The sequence below is a fragment of the Andrena cerasifolii genome, chromosome 5, assembly GCF_050908995.1.
Source record: "Andrena cerasifolii isolate SP2316 chromosome 5, iyAndCera1_principal, whole genome shotgun sequence".
Lineage (NCBI taxonomy): Eukaryota > Metazoa > Arthropoda > Insecta > Hymenoptera > Andrenidae > Andrena > Andrena cerasifolii.
In genome coordinates, this window is record NC_135122.1 from 4994696 (window position 1) to 5010373 (window position 15678).

The 15678-nt window shown below is 41.4% G+C and overlaps 1 protein-coding gene across 5 annotated transcripts in view; it reads left to right on the top strand.

The window, feature by feature from the left end:
* Positions 1–15678, top strand: part of LOC143369301 (fibroblast growth factor 18) — a 197845-nt gene that overhangs the window by 98074 nt on the left and 84093 nt on the right. For 2 of the 5 annotated variants that reach the window (XR_013085368.1, XM_076813082.1), the window contains exon 1: positions 8826–10069. The exons of 2 other annotated variants lie outside the window; for them this stretch is intronic. Coding sequence is in view for 2 of the 3 variants with exons in the window: in XM_076813082.1 (XP_076669197.1) it covers positions 10050–10069 (20 nt within the window). In the remaining variant the exon portion in view is untranslated. Of the gene's footprint in view, positions 1–8825; positions 10591–15678 lie in introns of those variants that run through there. One more of the 5 variants, XM_076813085.1, reaches the window with a different exon arrangement.

Below are 15678 nucleotides of genomic sequence, written 5' to 3' on the forward strand. Positions count from 1 at the left end.
ATTACTTCTAAGTATCGATGTTACCCTGATACAGATGAGCAAATCCTATGGGAACGTTGCGATGGCACAGATTATATCTGAGGCCGTTGTCAGCGATGGACGATGCGAAAAACCTGAGCACCACTGAGAAGGCCACACATGCAGTATTATTGTTGCAGAGTGGATCTCTCGTCTCAGAAGACGAGCTGTTGTTGTAAAGGCGCGAATGTTATTGCAGCGGAAAGTTGTGGTGTCACAAAGCTGCGGTGGGTCTCGCGGCATTCCGGCTGTTGTGTGGATCAGATAGAAGATATCGTCACTGGTATGGTCTCTTTCATGTTTGGGAAAAAATCACTAACAATTTGTCTGTGAATTTGTTGCGAGGGAAATGGTAACTCGACAGGTTGCATTCTTTGCAACATTGGAATTGTGGCACAGTGTTTGTTTGGCTGAAAATTTCATATTTAATTGTAGTGCGATGTAAAGATGTTACGGAAGTAGGTACGTTAATTTTTTCAGTTCACGACTTTTTCGTTGGTCGTTTGGATAAACACAGAAAAGACCAAACGTGGCGAAATAAGTTCAATTAGAAAGAAGATAAATTAATAGGAGAATTCGAGACCATATGACTTAGAAATGAAATGCAAATTGTTTAGTTTTCGACACACATGCAACAGTGACGCTGGTGAATTTTATAAGTGAATAAAAATATACGTAGGATGGACAAATTTATTTTGCACATGAATCATGGTGAAACGGTACTGATTTATAAATAATATAATTTGTACAGATTTATATTTATGAATTTACATACAACATAATGATGATTGGCAGAATAAATCATACAGAATTAAATATCTGATTCTTGTTTCAGTATCATTTACTGTGTTAGTAAATACACTCTGCTTTCGTATTGGCGTTTCTTACAAGTGTAATATTTATACAATATTACATTATAAAATAATTTTCCAGTATATATCAACATCTAAATCTTTTTTCTCAGTTCTAAGTTTTTCTCAAAAAAATTCTTAATAGCTTAATACATTCCAAGCGAAGATATTCGTCAGATGAAACAGAAAGCTCTAAAGCATTCAATTAATTGACCCCAGTATCAATTAATAAACCACGTAAATCTTCATTCAGGTGTTACATTGATTTTTAATTTATTAATTTATTTTATTATCATTTTCAAAAATCATTTCCCACGTTCTTTTATTTCGGGTTGTAATTGCAAAAAGGCAGTTTGTGGTAAGGGAAATTTCAGTGGACAATGTACCTATGCAGTGGGGAAGAAAATTTCCGGATTTTCTGAATGACTTGGATGATTCGTCCCAGAGTATGTCGACGGGAGCGAGAGATCGCGAGGTAGAGATTCTTGACAAATTTTAAGATTGACGTAGGAATCTCCGAAATCGTTGGTAATAATTCGGGGAGGCATCGGGGACCACACAGGATCGAGGATATATCCTTGGAGGGTCCTGACTTCTGAAATGAAGGTATACATATACCTCGTGGCACGTTACGATGAAATAAAACGTGAACGTACCTGGCTTGCCTCCATCCACTTTCAAAATCCTCTTGTGGATCCTGCGGGACATCCTCAGCCGCGTCGTTACGTTAATGGGACGGACTATTATTTAATTCCACTAAATTGCCGCTCGGCCCCCGAAACAGGCGTAAAACCTCTTAAAAATCGCCGCGGGACTTTCTTACTCCCGAATTCTACGAAAACCGAATACAAGCGAAATAATAGAATAGAATATGTCCCGATATTCCCTTTTTACCAATAACAATCCTTATTTCACCGATTCTTTAAAACAACAAATGATTAGCACATCGTTTTATATTTAATCGAAAAATAATTTGACCCCACCTTATTATACACATGATCAAATTCATGATACAAATTGTTCAAGAATGCAGATTGGAATCTCAACAAGAATATATAGAAAATGATCTTTCAAACATTTCAGAAGCAAAGTATATAAAATTCTAGCATAGGTTTAGGAGAAATAAATTAAGAGATTTAAAGACTAAGCTACCATAAAATAACTGGTCCTTGACTTTCAATAATTAAAATACTTCTATGATAAAAATTGTTTTTTAAAGTACCAACGTGTTATCTATATAAAATACTGAATAATACTGAAAAAATGCATCCGTAAAATATTAGTAAAATAATAATACCTAACTAGAATATTAATAAACTCTACATAAAACACTATTAAGAAAAATTGGTCATAATTTCTGCCAAACAATTACTACAAAAGACACAGAGATGGACAAGAGAATTATTTAAATAAAAATTTCGAATAACGAATAAAAGTTAAATAAATTAACTCTATTCGACACACGACGACTAACTTTTTTTTAACTTTTATTCGTTACTCGAAGTTATTATTTAAATAAAAATTTTGCCCACCTCTGGAGAGACAGTTGCCGTTTTAATGCAAGTAACTGGGAAGAGTAAATGGCCCCTCTCAACCTTTTATATCTTTTACTAAAAGAAAAAAGGTAGATATTGAAAATCATCGTGGAATATTCATATTTACGGTATCCTACCGATCTATCTAGAGAAAGGAAGGAACGCGCAATGCGTAGGTATTGCGCAGCGAGTCTTATATGCGGGAGTTGAGTTACGTCGCGGTGTCGCGCGAGAGCAAAGGAAGAGAAGAGAGGAGAAAACGTATTAAAAGGATATAAGAGAGCGGGCCGCGACCGCAAACTGATTAAATGCGGTCTGCCCGGGCTATGCCTGCGCGCCACAGGCCTCGATGCCAGCCTCGTGTAAGCTACACGAGTTGAAGGAGACCCCGTATGACGTACGCACTTACTCTGTATTGTATAGGCTATTCTTTACAGTTTCACCTGCAGTATTTTATACCTCTCCTTTTTTAATCGCCTCCTATACATTTCTAAGCCAAATCTGTAATAATTCATTGAAGTAGAGACAAACTAGGGGAACAAACTGGCGTGTAATGGTACGCTATGTCTCATGACCATTATGGCAAAAATGGTGTCTCATCAACTTTGCACTAAAAGTTCTTCTTCGCGTTGGAGTATTTAGATGAAATTGAAGGACTTAATCTTGCACCAAGCGAAATGATGCAAAATGAGGAAATCAGCGTAACGATAAAAAACCAACCCTCCCGCATAAACCCAAGTAGGTACTGCAACGCTTGAAACGTACTGCAGCGCCACTTAAGCTGTAGTAGGCACAGTAGTGCTTCATTATTCGCACGACCGAATGGTAGGTCGCGTGTAATTTTCGGTGCATGGTCACGATTTTTATCGCGGGCTCGGGCCTACCCACTGCTGAGGACGGTGAACAAGACGCATGGAGAGTCAGTGAGGTAGAACTCGAGGTGGGGTTGTCGATCGTGCGTTTCCTGGAGGATAGACTCCGTAGAAGTGACTTCTTTCTACAGTGAATCTTTCCGCTGTAGAGCGTATGTCGGTGCAAAGTTATTAACAATTAGTCAACCTACCCCTTGAGACAACCAGCCTCGGTCTACCCTATCTCATACTTCTGAACAGATACTTAAGGGTAAAATATAAATGTTAGGAATATTTTTTTAATTAGTATTATTCCAGGTGTTGGAAGTAGGATAGATACAGAGGAGAAAGCACATTCAGCTGCATTGTTATTGTCATATCTTAAGCCCTATCTGCTCCACAAATGATGGTATAATTTATTGGTTACCTAAATATTCATGGCAAATTAGCAGAGAGGAATAAATATAAAAGGATTTTCAATTTTTATTTGCTTTAATTAGATTGGATAATAACATATAATTCAACGACTACATTCTGAATTTGTAAAGTATAACAATAATAATGCCGATGGGATAGTCCGCCATGAACATTGACATTTATAAATTCCACTCTTGCCCCCCACCCTTCCCATGAGAAAAAAGAGAACTTGCCTGTGAATAATTTAATTACAGAGATGGATTATAATTAATGATCGTAAATTTCGCTCTGGATTATTAAAGGATTTGGGAAATATGTAATTATATAGCCCACATTTTGGTACATGCTTCAAGACAGATGCTTTAAATTTAAAAAACCCCTCAAGCCCCTTCATAAAAATCATTTTGCATATTTTATTTTTTATTCGTACGAAACAAGATAAATTTACTTTAGTAATACAATAAATCAGAATGAAATCTTCATTTGCGAACCTGCTGTGTATAAATATTATTCAAAATTATTATAAAAATAGTAATAATTTTAAAATTGCCCAATGGGAGTAATATGGGAACATATTGGTACAAACAGGTACCTATTTCTTATCTTAATATTAACCTTTTTCTCTTTATTGTGAAATTTTGTATGCTTTATCCTCGATCTGCTGGTTATTTTTAGAAATATTATTTTCGAAGTTAATGTAAGATGTAAAAATTGCTTCTGCAGATGACTTTAATTAAAAAACTGTTAATATTTTGAATAAATATATTTTGTTTTGTAGAAGTGATGATATTAATTTATACTAAAAAACGTGTTTTATATTTTGTCTGTTTTATACAAATAGACTTCTACAATAGTGTAAAATAATTCATTATAAAATTCAGCATCGTTATAATTTACTATCGCTTCGTTTAAAATATTGACCAAAATTTATTGGAACCTTCAGGTTTATGTTTTCAAACAGTAGGTCGGAAGAGCCCGGTGGAGTAAGGGTGTTGTAAATTTTACGCAGGTAAGCTTCGACAAAAGTGACTAATTGGTGCACTGACTGCGATTTGTGGCCTGCTAAAATCGTGGCAAATAGAGGTCCAGACATCAGTCTTCCGATCCAAAAATATCTTTTCGCGTTGACGTGTATATCGTTCGCAATCTATAAGGATTTGTTGCTTCTATTACAAAATGACTTGCAAAGTTCCGAAAGAATTCGTTTAAAGCGACAGTTTGAAAATTATGTCCACATTGCTATTAATGAAGTTAATTAACAACGTGGAGATAAACATATTTTATTATTATAATACATGTAATTACGAAAATTAATTATGGGACATCTTGAAAATTCCATCTTGGATTCAGATATAACTATACTACGTATATCGACGTTTCAATCAATGTAAATTCCCTCAGATATAGAACCGATAAGGCAACTTTCTATCTGATTCTGCCTAATAAGATTTACAACATGTGCTTCTTAAGATGATGTAGCGCATTAATGAATCATACACCTCGGAAACGGAATTTAGTCATTTGGAAGTCAAAAATAGAAGGAAAAAAGTATCGTTGATTAATTATTCAGTGTGGCATATACAAAATGTGAGCAGGACGTTAATAACGTCATTCAGTCGGTCTCTATTATGGTTATCATCATCACTTTACTTTATTTCCTATCTAATCCCGATGTAAAGCCGATGACTCTTTTTTTGGTACGATAAAATCAGGGACCATAAAATGATCGTTGTCTTCTTTCACGATTTGAATATTCATCGTCAACCGATCCGTGATAATATAATATCACTTACCAATGTAATAGCGCGTGTAGATAATATTCTTATTCGTGATGGCAACAAAATTAGGTACGGCAACAACATAGTGGATAAAAGGAATATCCATTATGTAAAGTGTTTATACGTTTCAGAATATTTAAAAGCTTCCTAAATAGTATATCGCTGCAAGCAATAAATTTTACAGAAAAATTCTAATTAATTAAAAATTTGATTCATTTATATGTCAGAATAAAAACCAATATTAATAGAAAGGAAGAGATGAGGCATTGAGAACAAAAACGGACTAACCCACATTTTTTGCGAACTTGAGTCAGTAGCAATAATGTATTAAATATTAATTTTCCCAACATGAATTTTCAATACCTCACATAAGAAGTCGTCTACTGTGAAATGTCAACAGTCACACAAAATACTGAAATATTAATACCTAAAAAAAATCGCATAATAGCAAGGGAACGTGAACAAATTACAACGCAAATTAATTACATCTTGCTTTGCTAATTTGCGCAGTAAAAATATATAAAACACGAAACCCTATATATTTCTTCTTTAGCCCATTTGTCTGTTGTCTTGGCCTCGACTGCTTTGGTCAACAAGTCGAACTTGAATTTGAAGCTGCTGCATGAAAAAGATTCTCTGGATCCAAACAACTGTTGGGCCTGTTACAGCGCTAGGTGGAGGCCCTACGCCTCTATTCAATCGAAATGGTTTTTCTTTGTAAAAGGAGAACGGAAACGAAGATTGCCAGACTGGCGAGCGTTTTGGCTCCAGCTGATAAGTAAGACAAAGGGTCTTGTCCCATTGTTCGATGATTTACACCGTCGCAGGTCTCAGGTACTTTCGTAAATTCGACCCGTACCACGGTACCGGTACTTGTCACCTTCGGTAATTAAGTGTGCACCCCAATGCACCCTTATTCTCCGTCGAACGAAGGCCTCCTCTACCGGTTTTCCCTTTTGGACCAGGCTCCCCGTCTTCAGCAGTAAACTAAACTGCTTGTTCTGATCCTCCCGGGGCAACTCGGAAACGGTGTAACGTGTCGTTAGGTAGCTCGACACCAATGGGCTAGATAGTCCAGATAAAGGATCGTGTCTCGTAATGATCAAACGCACCGATGCTTCAGGGACGCACCAGTGCTCGCAGAAGTTTGCCGAAGCCACTTCGGGCAGAACAAAGCTTATATTTACTCCCGTAATTAATACGCTCAATAAACCGTCCAGGCTTACGTAACCGGCCTTTTCTTCGTTACGGGGAATAAAGATTTCACGTAACGCTTTACATAAGACCGACGCGCGAACATCGACAAAATCGTGCCACAGTGAGCTACGGCCCTGCGAGGCGTAAAATGTTCTCACACAACAGCCTTTTCCGGCTGCAGGAAAAATTAGACCATTTAAAGTGTTATTTCGCGACCACTAGGGGGATCCCTGACCGAGGAATCCTCCGCTCGGTCACCTTCCATAAATCTATAGCGACAGCCGTTTCTGACACAGCTCGAGGTTCCATTGGAGACTAATTAAGGATACTTGACTGTAAATGCCGATTTCCCGAGAATACAATTATCTTCCATCAGCTACAAAAATTCTGATCTTAAATTTTAATTAAAAATGCCTGTCTTAAAAATATGTAACGCCATATTTGTTATATATCACTTTAACTTTAGATACCGTTACGAGCATAAAGCGTCAATTGTCTTTATTTCCGACCGAAAAGTCAGGCTTCATATCGAGCCCGCAACCTGAAATCGTACGTTAGATCGCGTATCGTGACTATCTCGATCGGCAGTTATCACATTTCTCTGAAATAAGCAAAGTCCATCTGCCCCGAGACCTGAATGCTAGGAGAACGAAGAACTCGTTCGTTGGGAATGGGTTGCGTGCAGGTTTATGCGAGATATTCCGGCGCGAGCGCACGAGAAACGCACGGTCGCTCGCGTAATGTAATTCTCCACCACTGGCGACGCAGTGATAGACTGCACGGGGCGAGCGTAATCCGACAGCGTTCTGGGGGACATTCTGACGACTGTACGCCCGTCGCTCATAATCGCGGTTCGATTGATAATTAATTATCTCGTTGTTGGGCCGGCGATCGTCGGTGGCGACGGCACGATTTTTCAGCCAGTGCCTCATTCTCGGCCGCGCGAGATGAGCCAGCTCGCGGTGGATTCCTCCTCGCGGTCTCACTCCTCCGTCAGCTCTTTCACGATAAATAACTGCGAGCGTCGCGAGAGCGGTGCAACTCTCAACATTTCTCGAAACATATTAAAATAACCGTACCGTTGACACTCTTGAGAAAACAAACCTCGACCGGCTGGAATTGCGTAACATCGGCGCGTCATCCTTCGTACGGCCGAGTCAACGTGGAGAATAAAGTGTACACCTACGAGGTGTGCACTGTAATTTATATCGCGCGGTCGTCATCTTCGACATAAAATAATAAAAAAAAAAAGAACACAAACACCGACGGAATAAAAGGAACGCGCGGAGGAAATGATATCGGCTTGGATGCGCGCGTTGCATCTTCGACCTGTGAATCGCTCCGTGCGAGTGCTCCAGTTATCTTTACACTGCCGTAAGGAAACTAGAGGGAAGAGTGACCACGCGTTGGTGTTCGAGGTGAAATCGAGAATGGAGGAGTGGTCTACGACAGCGAGATCCGATAAATTATGAAAGTGTTGCGAAAATTGCGTTAACGCTGCGATATTGAGGAACGTCTACAACTGCGAGGAGCGAGCGACTGGCTGAGCGCATTTTCGCGCAGGCTTTATCGAAGACCACTGAGGGAATATCTGCGCGAACAATCCATTCGTTCAACGATTTGTTTTTACCTGATTTATCTGAGAAAATCGGATCGCGATAAAAGAGAAAAATCCTGCTTATCGCTGAAGAAATACCAGTCAGTGTTCCCCTGTTCAAAGTGCAGATGCAAATAAATACGCGAACCAAAAGCGGCGCGAATTCATCAATCTCGGATATAAACATGTCAGAAATGCTGGAGCAGAATGATCGATTAATCGAACCTTGAAGAGAGTCAGGCCGAACGTTCGATTTTTCTCACTCACCCTCCTCTGCAGGTTTTTCGACCCTCAGGATGGTTATACGAGACTACCTTCGCCCGGAAACGGTGTACGGTGCGCCGTGGTCGGTTGTTCGGCACCGTGCACCTTCGGGGTGGGAAGATTATCGGTAGGGTTGCGAGTCGCGAGGGCATCCACTGGCGGGGGCTCGAGGATGAGGCAGTAAAGGTTTTAAGCGAGTGAAAAAAACGATACAAAAGGGGTAGGAGGCAGAAAGAAGAAAAGGAGGAGGGGTGTAGTGTGCTAGGGGGAGGGGGTAAAGTAACGGCGATGGAGGGGCAGCCTCGTGTACGCAACGAGTGGAGGGGTGGCAGGAAAGGCGTGGGGGTACGGTCTAGGCAAGCAACGGCAGCAGGGCAGCGGCCAGGTAAGCGAGGAGCGAACACTAGTGGGACTGACTCGCGCGACTTCGAGCCTCCGGGACTCTCACAAGCAGCGGTTGTATATCGTCGTGCTACGCGTGCTACGGTTGTGTGTTATGCCGCCTGCCGTCGCCGCTACGTCGTAGTTGTGCTCATGCAGTGACACGCCGTGGCGCTCGTACGTGTCGGTTTGACTGTCAACGATCTAGCGACGACGTAGTATTGGCAACGGATCCCGAGCGAGAAGCGGGTCGCAACAGCAATTGACCTTCTTGCTCCCGTTGTTTCGGTCGCACTCGGCGGAAGAAGAGGAAGAACGTTTGTGGGCAAAGATCAGGCCGAGCACTCGAGGGGGTACCTCACCTCCTGCCCGAGGGAATTCTCTCGGGCTGTTCCTGCTGGTTTTTTAAACTCACCCTCGTAGCGTCGTGACACGCCACTTTGGACGGGCGCCAACCGATCCCCCAGCGACGCACCGGCCCACCTCTCGTCACAACGATGCTGGCAGAAATCCAAGTGCACCCAGTGGTTTCGTACTACCTGCGCTGCCCCGATGTTCTTACCGCCGCCGTTTAGGATCTGATCGCGTGAAACGAGTGGGAGAGTTCGTTGAGGAGCCGCGAAAGTTTTTAGGGGGTGAACGACCGCGCTCGCGATTCCCGTTGACGTGTCTAATCCGAACAGGAGCCCCGCTCCATTGCGTGACCGTGCAACCCCGATCGGAATCGAACACCACCGCGGGCACAGTGTTTACGTCTAGCAGTGCGCGACGTAGCCGAAGGGGCACATTTCCCGCCAAATTTCATTGTGCATCGCCCTCCGCGCACCTGTTATCACCCGACACTCCGTGGCGTTTGGGAGAAAGATGTGACGCGCGAGCAGCGTCTCGCAGTTTCCGTCTAATCGAATGTACACGCATCGGGTGTGTTGCCGGATCCTTCAGCAGCGAAATAACACTCCTGCGGTGTGTACGCGAAACAGTGCAATAAAGAATTGACCAGTGCGACCGGCGTGGAAAGTATCAGTGTGTGGGTAGTGACCTCTTCGAAGGGAAATTATAAGATAAAGAAGAGAGGAGTCGTTAGACGCAAGGATTTTGAAAGTAGCTCCAGAAGGCCAGCCCGACGCAATGCGTCGACGCTGCTGACGCAACGCGCCTGGATGCGTCTCACTTTAAGCACGTGAGTGTTTTGGTTTCACTTAATTCCCAGCGAGTTCTCCCGGTGGATAGATTCGAGAAGTTCGAGTGAACGGTTCCGGTGTACCTGACGGTCCCATTCGGGTGGCTCGAGGGGTTCGTTTCAGCGATTGTGCCGTTCGGCGTGCGATCGGTGTAAAATGATTCGAAGGGGTTCGGGTAGGAACACGATGTCGGCATCTCCGCCACGATATTCGGACACTTGAATGGCTCTCCCATTCTGCGGCTGGTGATCTACATGTGCGAGTTCGGTTGTTCCTTGATTAACGAACCCACTGTCGATCGCCTCCTCTGTATGGTTGGCGGCGGTGATAACCGTGGTGTGGAAGCGGTGTTGCTGTTGGTGGTAGTGGTCGCGAGTGCGCACGCGACGAACGGTGGTGAATGATCCTGACTCCGGGTTGACAAAGGTTTTCGTACACGAATACTGGGATGACGTCCGCTTCGGATTACGCGCTCCCTTCACGATCTCGTCAACCTACATCGTCTAACGCGGAACCAAATGTAAGTGTCCTAGCACGCCATGTACAAACAGATGACGGGGACGTGCTCCGTTCAAATCATCCCTTACCGGCATTCTCATAGCCACTGCGAGTCGGAAAGTCCTCACCTTGGAACCTTAAAACGAAAAGCGCGTTTAAGTCGAGAGGGACACTGGTCGCGCTTGTAGGTACTTGGGTAACGGTACTCTAGCTGGCAGGGGGTGAAGTGCTAGGGACGGTATCGTGACACGTTCTGCAAACAGTGCGAACATAATCTAATGCGAAATTAATGTTTCTTATTAAAAACGTGTCGGGGAAATCGCGTTACGTAAGACAGGAATTTTTATTGCGTTTGGTATATATGTACTAGGTTTCTGTATTTAATGCTCTATGAGCAATTCCTATTTCTTGGAACCTCCTGCGGACTACAGAGCTAAAACCATGGTTTCGCGATGCTTCAACAAAAGCTGATACCTCCTTCGACCTAATGATTTATATATCGACTGAAGAATTAGCGAGGCGTGCTCGTAATTTCACAGTGTTCCTAACAATGAAGGTGCAATCTCATTCGCATTTCTGGGTCTTCTTGCTACATACGTTTAACGACGTTTTCGTTGTTGGAATCGGTGTTACAAAGTTTTTCGGATCACGATGGAATTAGTAGTATCAATTCAGTGATCCATGAAATTCTCCATAATATCTTGTTTACATTTCTCCTAGCATCTTTATATAGCTTCTATATACTGCGTTTTTTTTTTAATAATCTCTGATCAAAAGATAATGTACATACCTAATTCGAGTGCATAGCGCCCGATTCATTCGTGAAGCAAAACTTAAGTGGAAGTTTCTAACTGTAATGTTCAATCGTTTATTTTTAATCAAGATCGTATAAATATATTGCCGGACTTTCCAGCCACTAAACACGATGCCACTGATGGTACGAGTATAATGTTTATGACTAAATTTTTCTAATCCCTGTCGCATATTAGTGGCTCTTTTTATGAAGGACAAACGTGAGTCTGCGTTCGCGTGAGCGACGGTCAGTGCGTCGGGAGATCGTTGAATGCTGGATGAGACGCGAACGCCGAACGGTAGAATTTCCGTCACTTTGGTGGTTATCGAAAGCGATGGGTTGTCAGCTGGAAAATCAGACGATACGTCGACGTTATCGCCGACATATTTTAGATAAGTGAAACGCGCAATTAAAATACTTTCTGGATGAGCCGCGTTCGATTAAGCAACGATCACATAGACCGTCTCACTCCCACGCTGGTTCTCATTCTACTTTCTTCCTTGCCTCTTCCCTTCATCGCTTATCCCACCTTTCTTCTTCTCCGCTGCACTCGAGCAACGACTAATTAATTGGCACAAAGTGTTCGCAATCCTTTTACTCCCCTCGCCCCCCCCCCCGCGGTGATAAATCGCAGACACAATTATTGTCGCAACTGTTGCCTTTCGTCCAGCAAGGCTGCATCATCGATTTCCTGATTCTTCATAGTTAATTTGATCTCAGCTGCCCGAAGAAGCGCCGACAGTGACGCGCCGGTATAAAAAGCAGTGAAATCAGATCACGTGGCATTTATCTGGGTCAAACCCGAGGAGCTGAATTTTTCATTCAATTACATATTACGAGTATTAATAATATTATGTGCCCCACGAATTATTCGGAAGAATTAATCGATCATATTTCTGTCGCACGGATTAGAGTCGATAAGCTTTTAAGGGATGAAATACTCTCATTCCTATTGGCTCCTTTTATAATTATCGATTCGTCGAGATATAATTCACCGGTTACGTGACATGAAAGGTACTTCGAATTAATGGAATTATCCCTTAACTTTCGCGACAGCCTTGGCTATGGTGAAAAACGACGTTCGCGTCTCGCTGGGCTTTATCATATTTTCTAGCATCGACCGGTCAATTGTTATTTTTACACACATCGAACACATGTTCTGATAACGTAATCAGTCTCCACCTCGCACTTACCGATAATAACAAACCGGAAAATTACACTTGCCGCAAATTACCCTTCTTTGCTTTTAATGTTTTTTTTTTTGTTATCGAGGATATATGCTTCCGCGAGGAAATGCCCGGGGATATGGGTGAACGTAACGAAGCTGCCCTAGCGTTCGCTTTATCGTGATCAATACAAAGTAACGTCGTTCCCGAAGAATTCTTACAAAATTTATTTAGTACACTGGCCTGGATAGTGCAAGGCGTTCTGTGAATGTGACGCGTTGAACTTGACGGGGCTCAGCCTACGCTACAAACGCGTAAACATTTTAAGTCCTGACGGCACGTGTGCTAATATGAATAACAAGCGAACACAAGAAAGATTTTAGCGGACATAAATCCGGTTGCACTGATCAATCATGTACTTCGATCCATTATTGACGTACGTACGCTGTGAGAATGCGTGAGGCGAACAACGCGAAAGGGGGTGCTTCTTTGTGAAAGAATAAATCGAAAGAGTGGAATAATATTTTTCGATTTTGGACTTTAATGGCGGGAAAAATTATTTTGTAAACCAGTCCAGTGCACTTGCACCTGGGTAGGAATTGGCGAAAGTGGTTCCTTGTACAGAAACGAATGGAAATTGAAGAATAATTTTTTTTTAATTGGGCTTTCTTTTCGCCAAGTGCACGTGTACTCTAGAGATTTCTAAAATCGATTTTCTCGTAAACACAGTACCAACTGTTAAAAAAGTTACTCTTTAATTTCGAATCGCTTTCGCAGAAACATTCATTTTAGGCACAGTTGTACTATATTTACCCCTTTACACTGCCGATTTTCAACTGCACAACAAATATTCAGAGTCCCCTTTTCCGAATACGAAATTGCAAATGAAAGAAGATTCAACATTTTCGACACATACCCTTTTGCTGGTGTGCAACGAATAATTTACCACTCTGTATATTCTCAAACCTTTCATTAATAATCTTTATCCATTATGAGATTTTTTTATGAGATTTCGAATGATTCAAGATTGATAGAAATTCGGTTGACCTTCACAATTGCATCTTGTAAATAGGATAGAAATGTTTCAAAGTAGTTTTATCGGTTAGAAATATGAAATTCAATGAAATTCTTAGATTCATCGCGAAAATTCATATAGGTGACAGCGGCAGAAAACGTCTCTCGGTTTAATTTTACGTAAAAAGAAACGTCGTTGCAGCAAAGTATAATTTAGGTAGTAATTTATAAAACGAAACCAATATAGGTATAGAGAACAAAAGTATCTTAAAGATTATAAACAATAGTCATAAGAGTTGTAACATTGAAAGTGTTTGGATGTCTTCGGCGGTACAAATAATCGGAATTTTATAATATAAAACAGTGGATAGTCAGTTCCCATGTAATATATATCGATCATTATATTATATTTATTATAAAAAAAAACTCTCTCACAGTGTATCTAAATTTTGCTGGAAGTCCTCCGGTTTTGCAACATATGTAGTTCTATTTCCAGAAAACGAGTGTAATTATTGTTATTGAGCGTAGGTGGCAAAAAGACCGGTCCAGTAAAGAAATTTCCAATAGTGCCAGCCTACGCGTTATACGAAACTGTCGATGCCAAGATTCGATAAAACCGTGTAAATTTTCGTACACCCACTGATTATAATTACGTAAATCTGCAGTAGCATCTCATCGAAAAATGGCGAGAATATTTGTAACTGTAAATTTTACGAGCGAAATGATATAAACGAAAACACCATTCAAGTATTATTATCAACAATATTCATATCTAAATTAGACATAGTAGAAGTAATTGTAATTTCGTTTGAACTTGAACTTCAGGTATAACTAATATGATTAAAAAAATTGCTGAATATCAGAGTGTTTTATGTTAGGCGCTTGCCCTTCTCTGTGAGATATATCGAACGGTAGTCAGTATCGATACAAGTACGAGGGCAATCCAATCAGAGAAAACAAGGTCGCAGAAACGATAGGTACTATCCGCCTCGTGTCACGGACTGATATTGAATTCTATGATGGTAGGGCTTCTTCTCACAGCTTCTAACACTGTGAGCAGACAGGTTCCAAAAGTTCCCGAACTTCAGGATTCGTAAAATCTCGATGAAATGTTTTTGTTAGTATTAATTTCTTAGTATTAGATTTCCAGTTAATATTACAAATAGTGTAACCAAGGTTAAACGAGCAAGTAAGGCTGAAAATTATCGAGAGGAGCTCGTAATAATTTGGCTTCGCAGAGAATTAGGCGTTCCTTTGCTTTCGACGCGTGAAACATGGTAATATTCCAGAAAGCTGAAGCCAAGGCATGAGAAGTTCCATAAATGTTCTTTCGGAATTGGAGCCCCCTGAATTTAATAAGTTCCTAATTCACTTAGGTGTCACTTAACAGGAAATATCGGAGAGTACTCTCCCTTGATTCCCGATTAGGACCGAAAGTGCTGAGTTAGAAGGCTTTCGAGCACATTCGGTGTTCTAATAGAAGATCCATTACCTTTATCGTCGTTTCAACCTCCGACTCGGAGCGAGGCACTTTGTCGCTCCCTGGCCGGTTAGGCAAGGCACGGGAGTACAGCAGTGATTTTCCCAGAAATCGAGCGGCAATTCCTTATCAGTAATTTGGTCAATTACTAGAATCGATAATGTGCTAAGTAAAGGCTCTCGTTCATGAGCATTAGTATTCCCTGGGCCGCAGCAGGTGTACGAACGGGCGCCTGTACCTGAGTTATCTGCTTGGGGACATTAAACGTGTAGAAGTGGCCATCCGATCAACCTACTGCCCGATAGAAAACTCCGTTGCTTCTATTCTTCCTAGGGCATTCCGGAATCCCAACTATTTCGTCTTTAAACCAATATGCTTGAAGCTATGCATTCGGATCGAACGGATACCAAGCTACACACTTAACCCGGCGTTGGTCAGGTGGGGTCGTCTCACAGACCCCAGATTTTTTAACAACGCGTAGCAGTGCTATTTAGTTTCTTCATTGTATACGCTATTTAGGAAGTATATTTTTGTTGAAAATTAAAGACGTTTAAGTAGGTAAGTATTTTTGGGTAATACAAATTTAATTAAAGACGTGGATTTCTATAATACCACTACATTAATTGCGGGGTCTGTGGGACCAAACCTTACTACTCT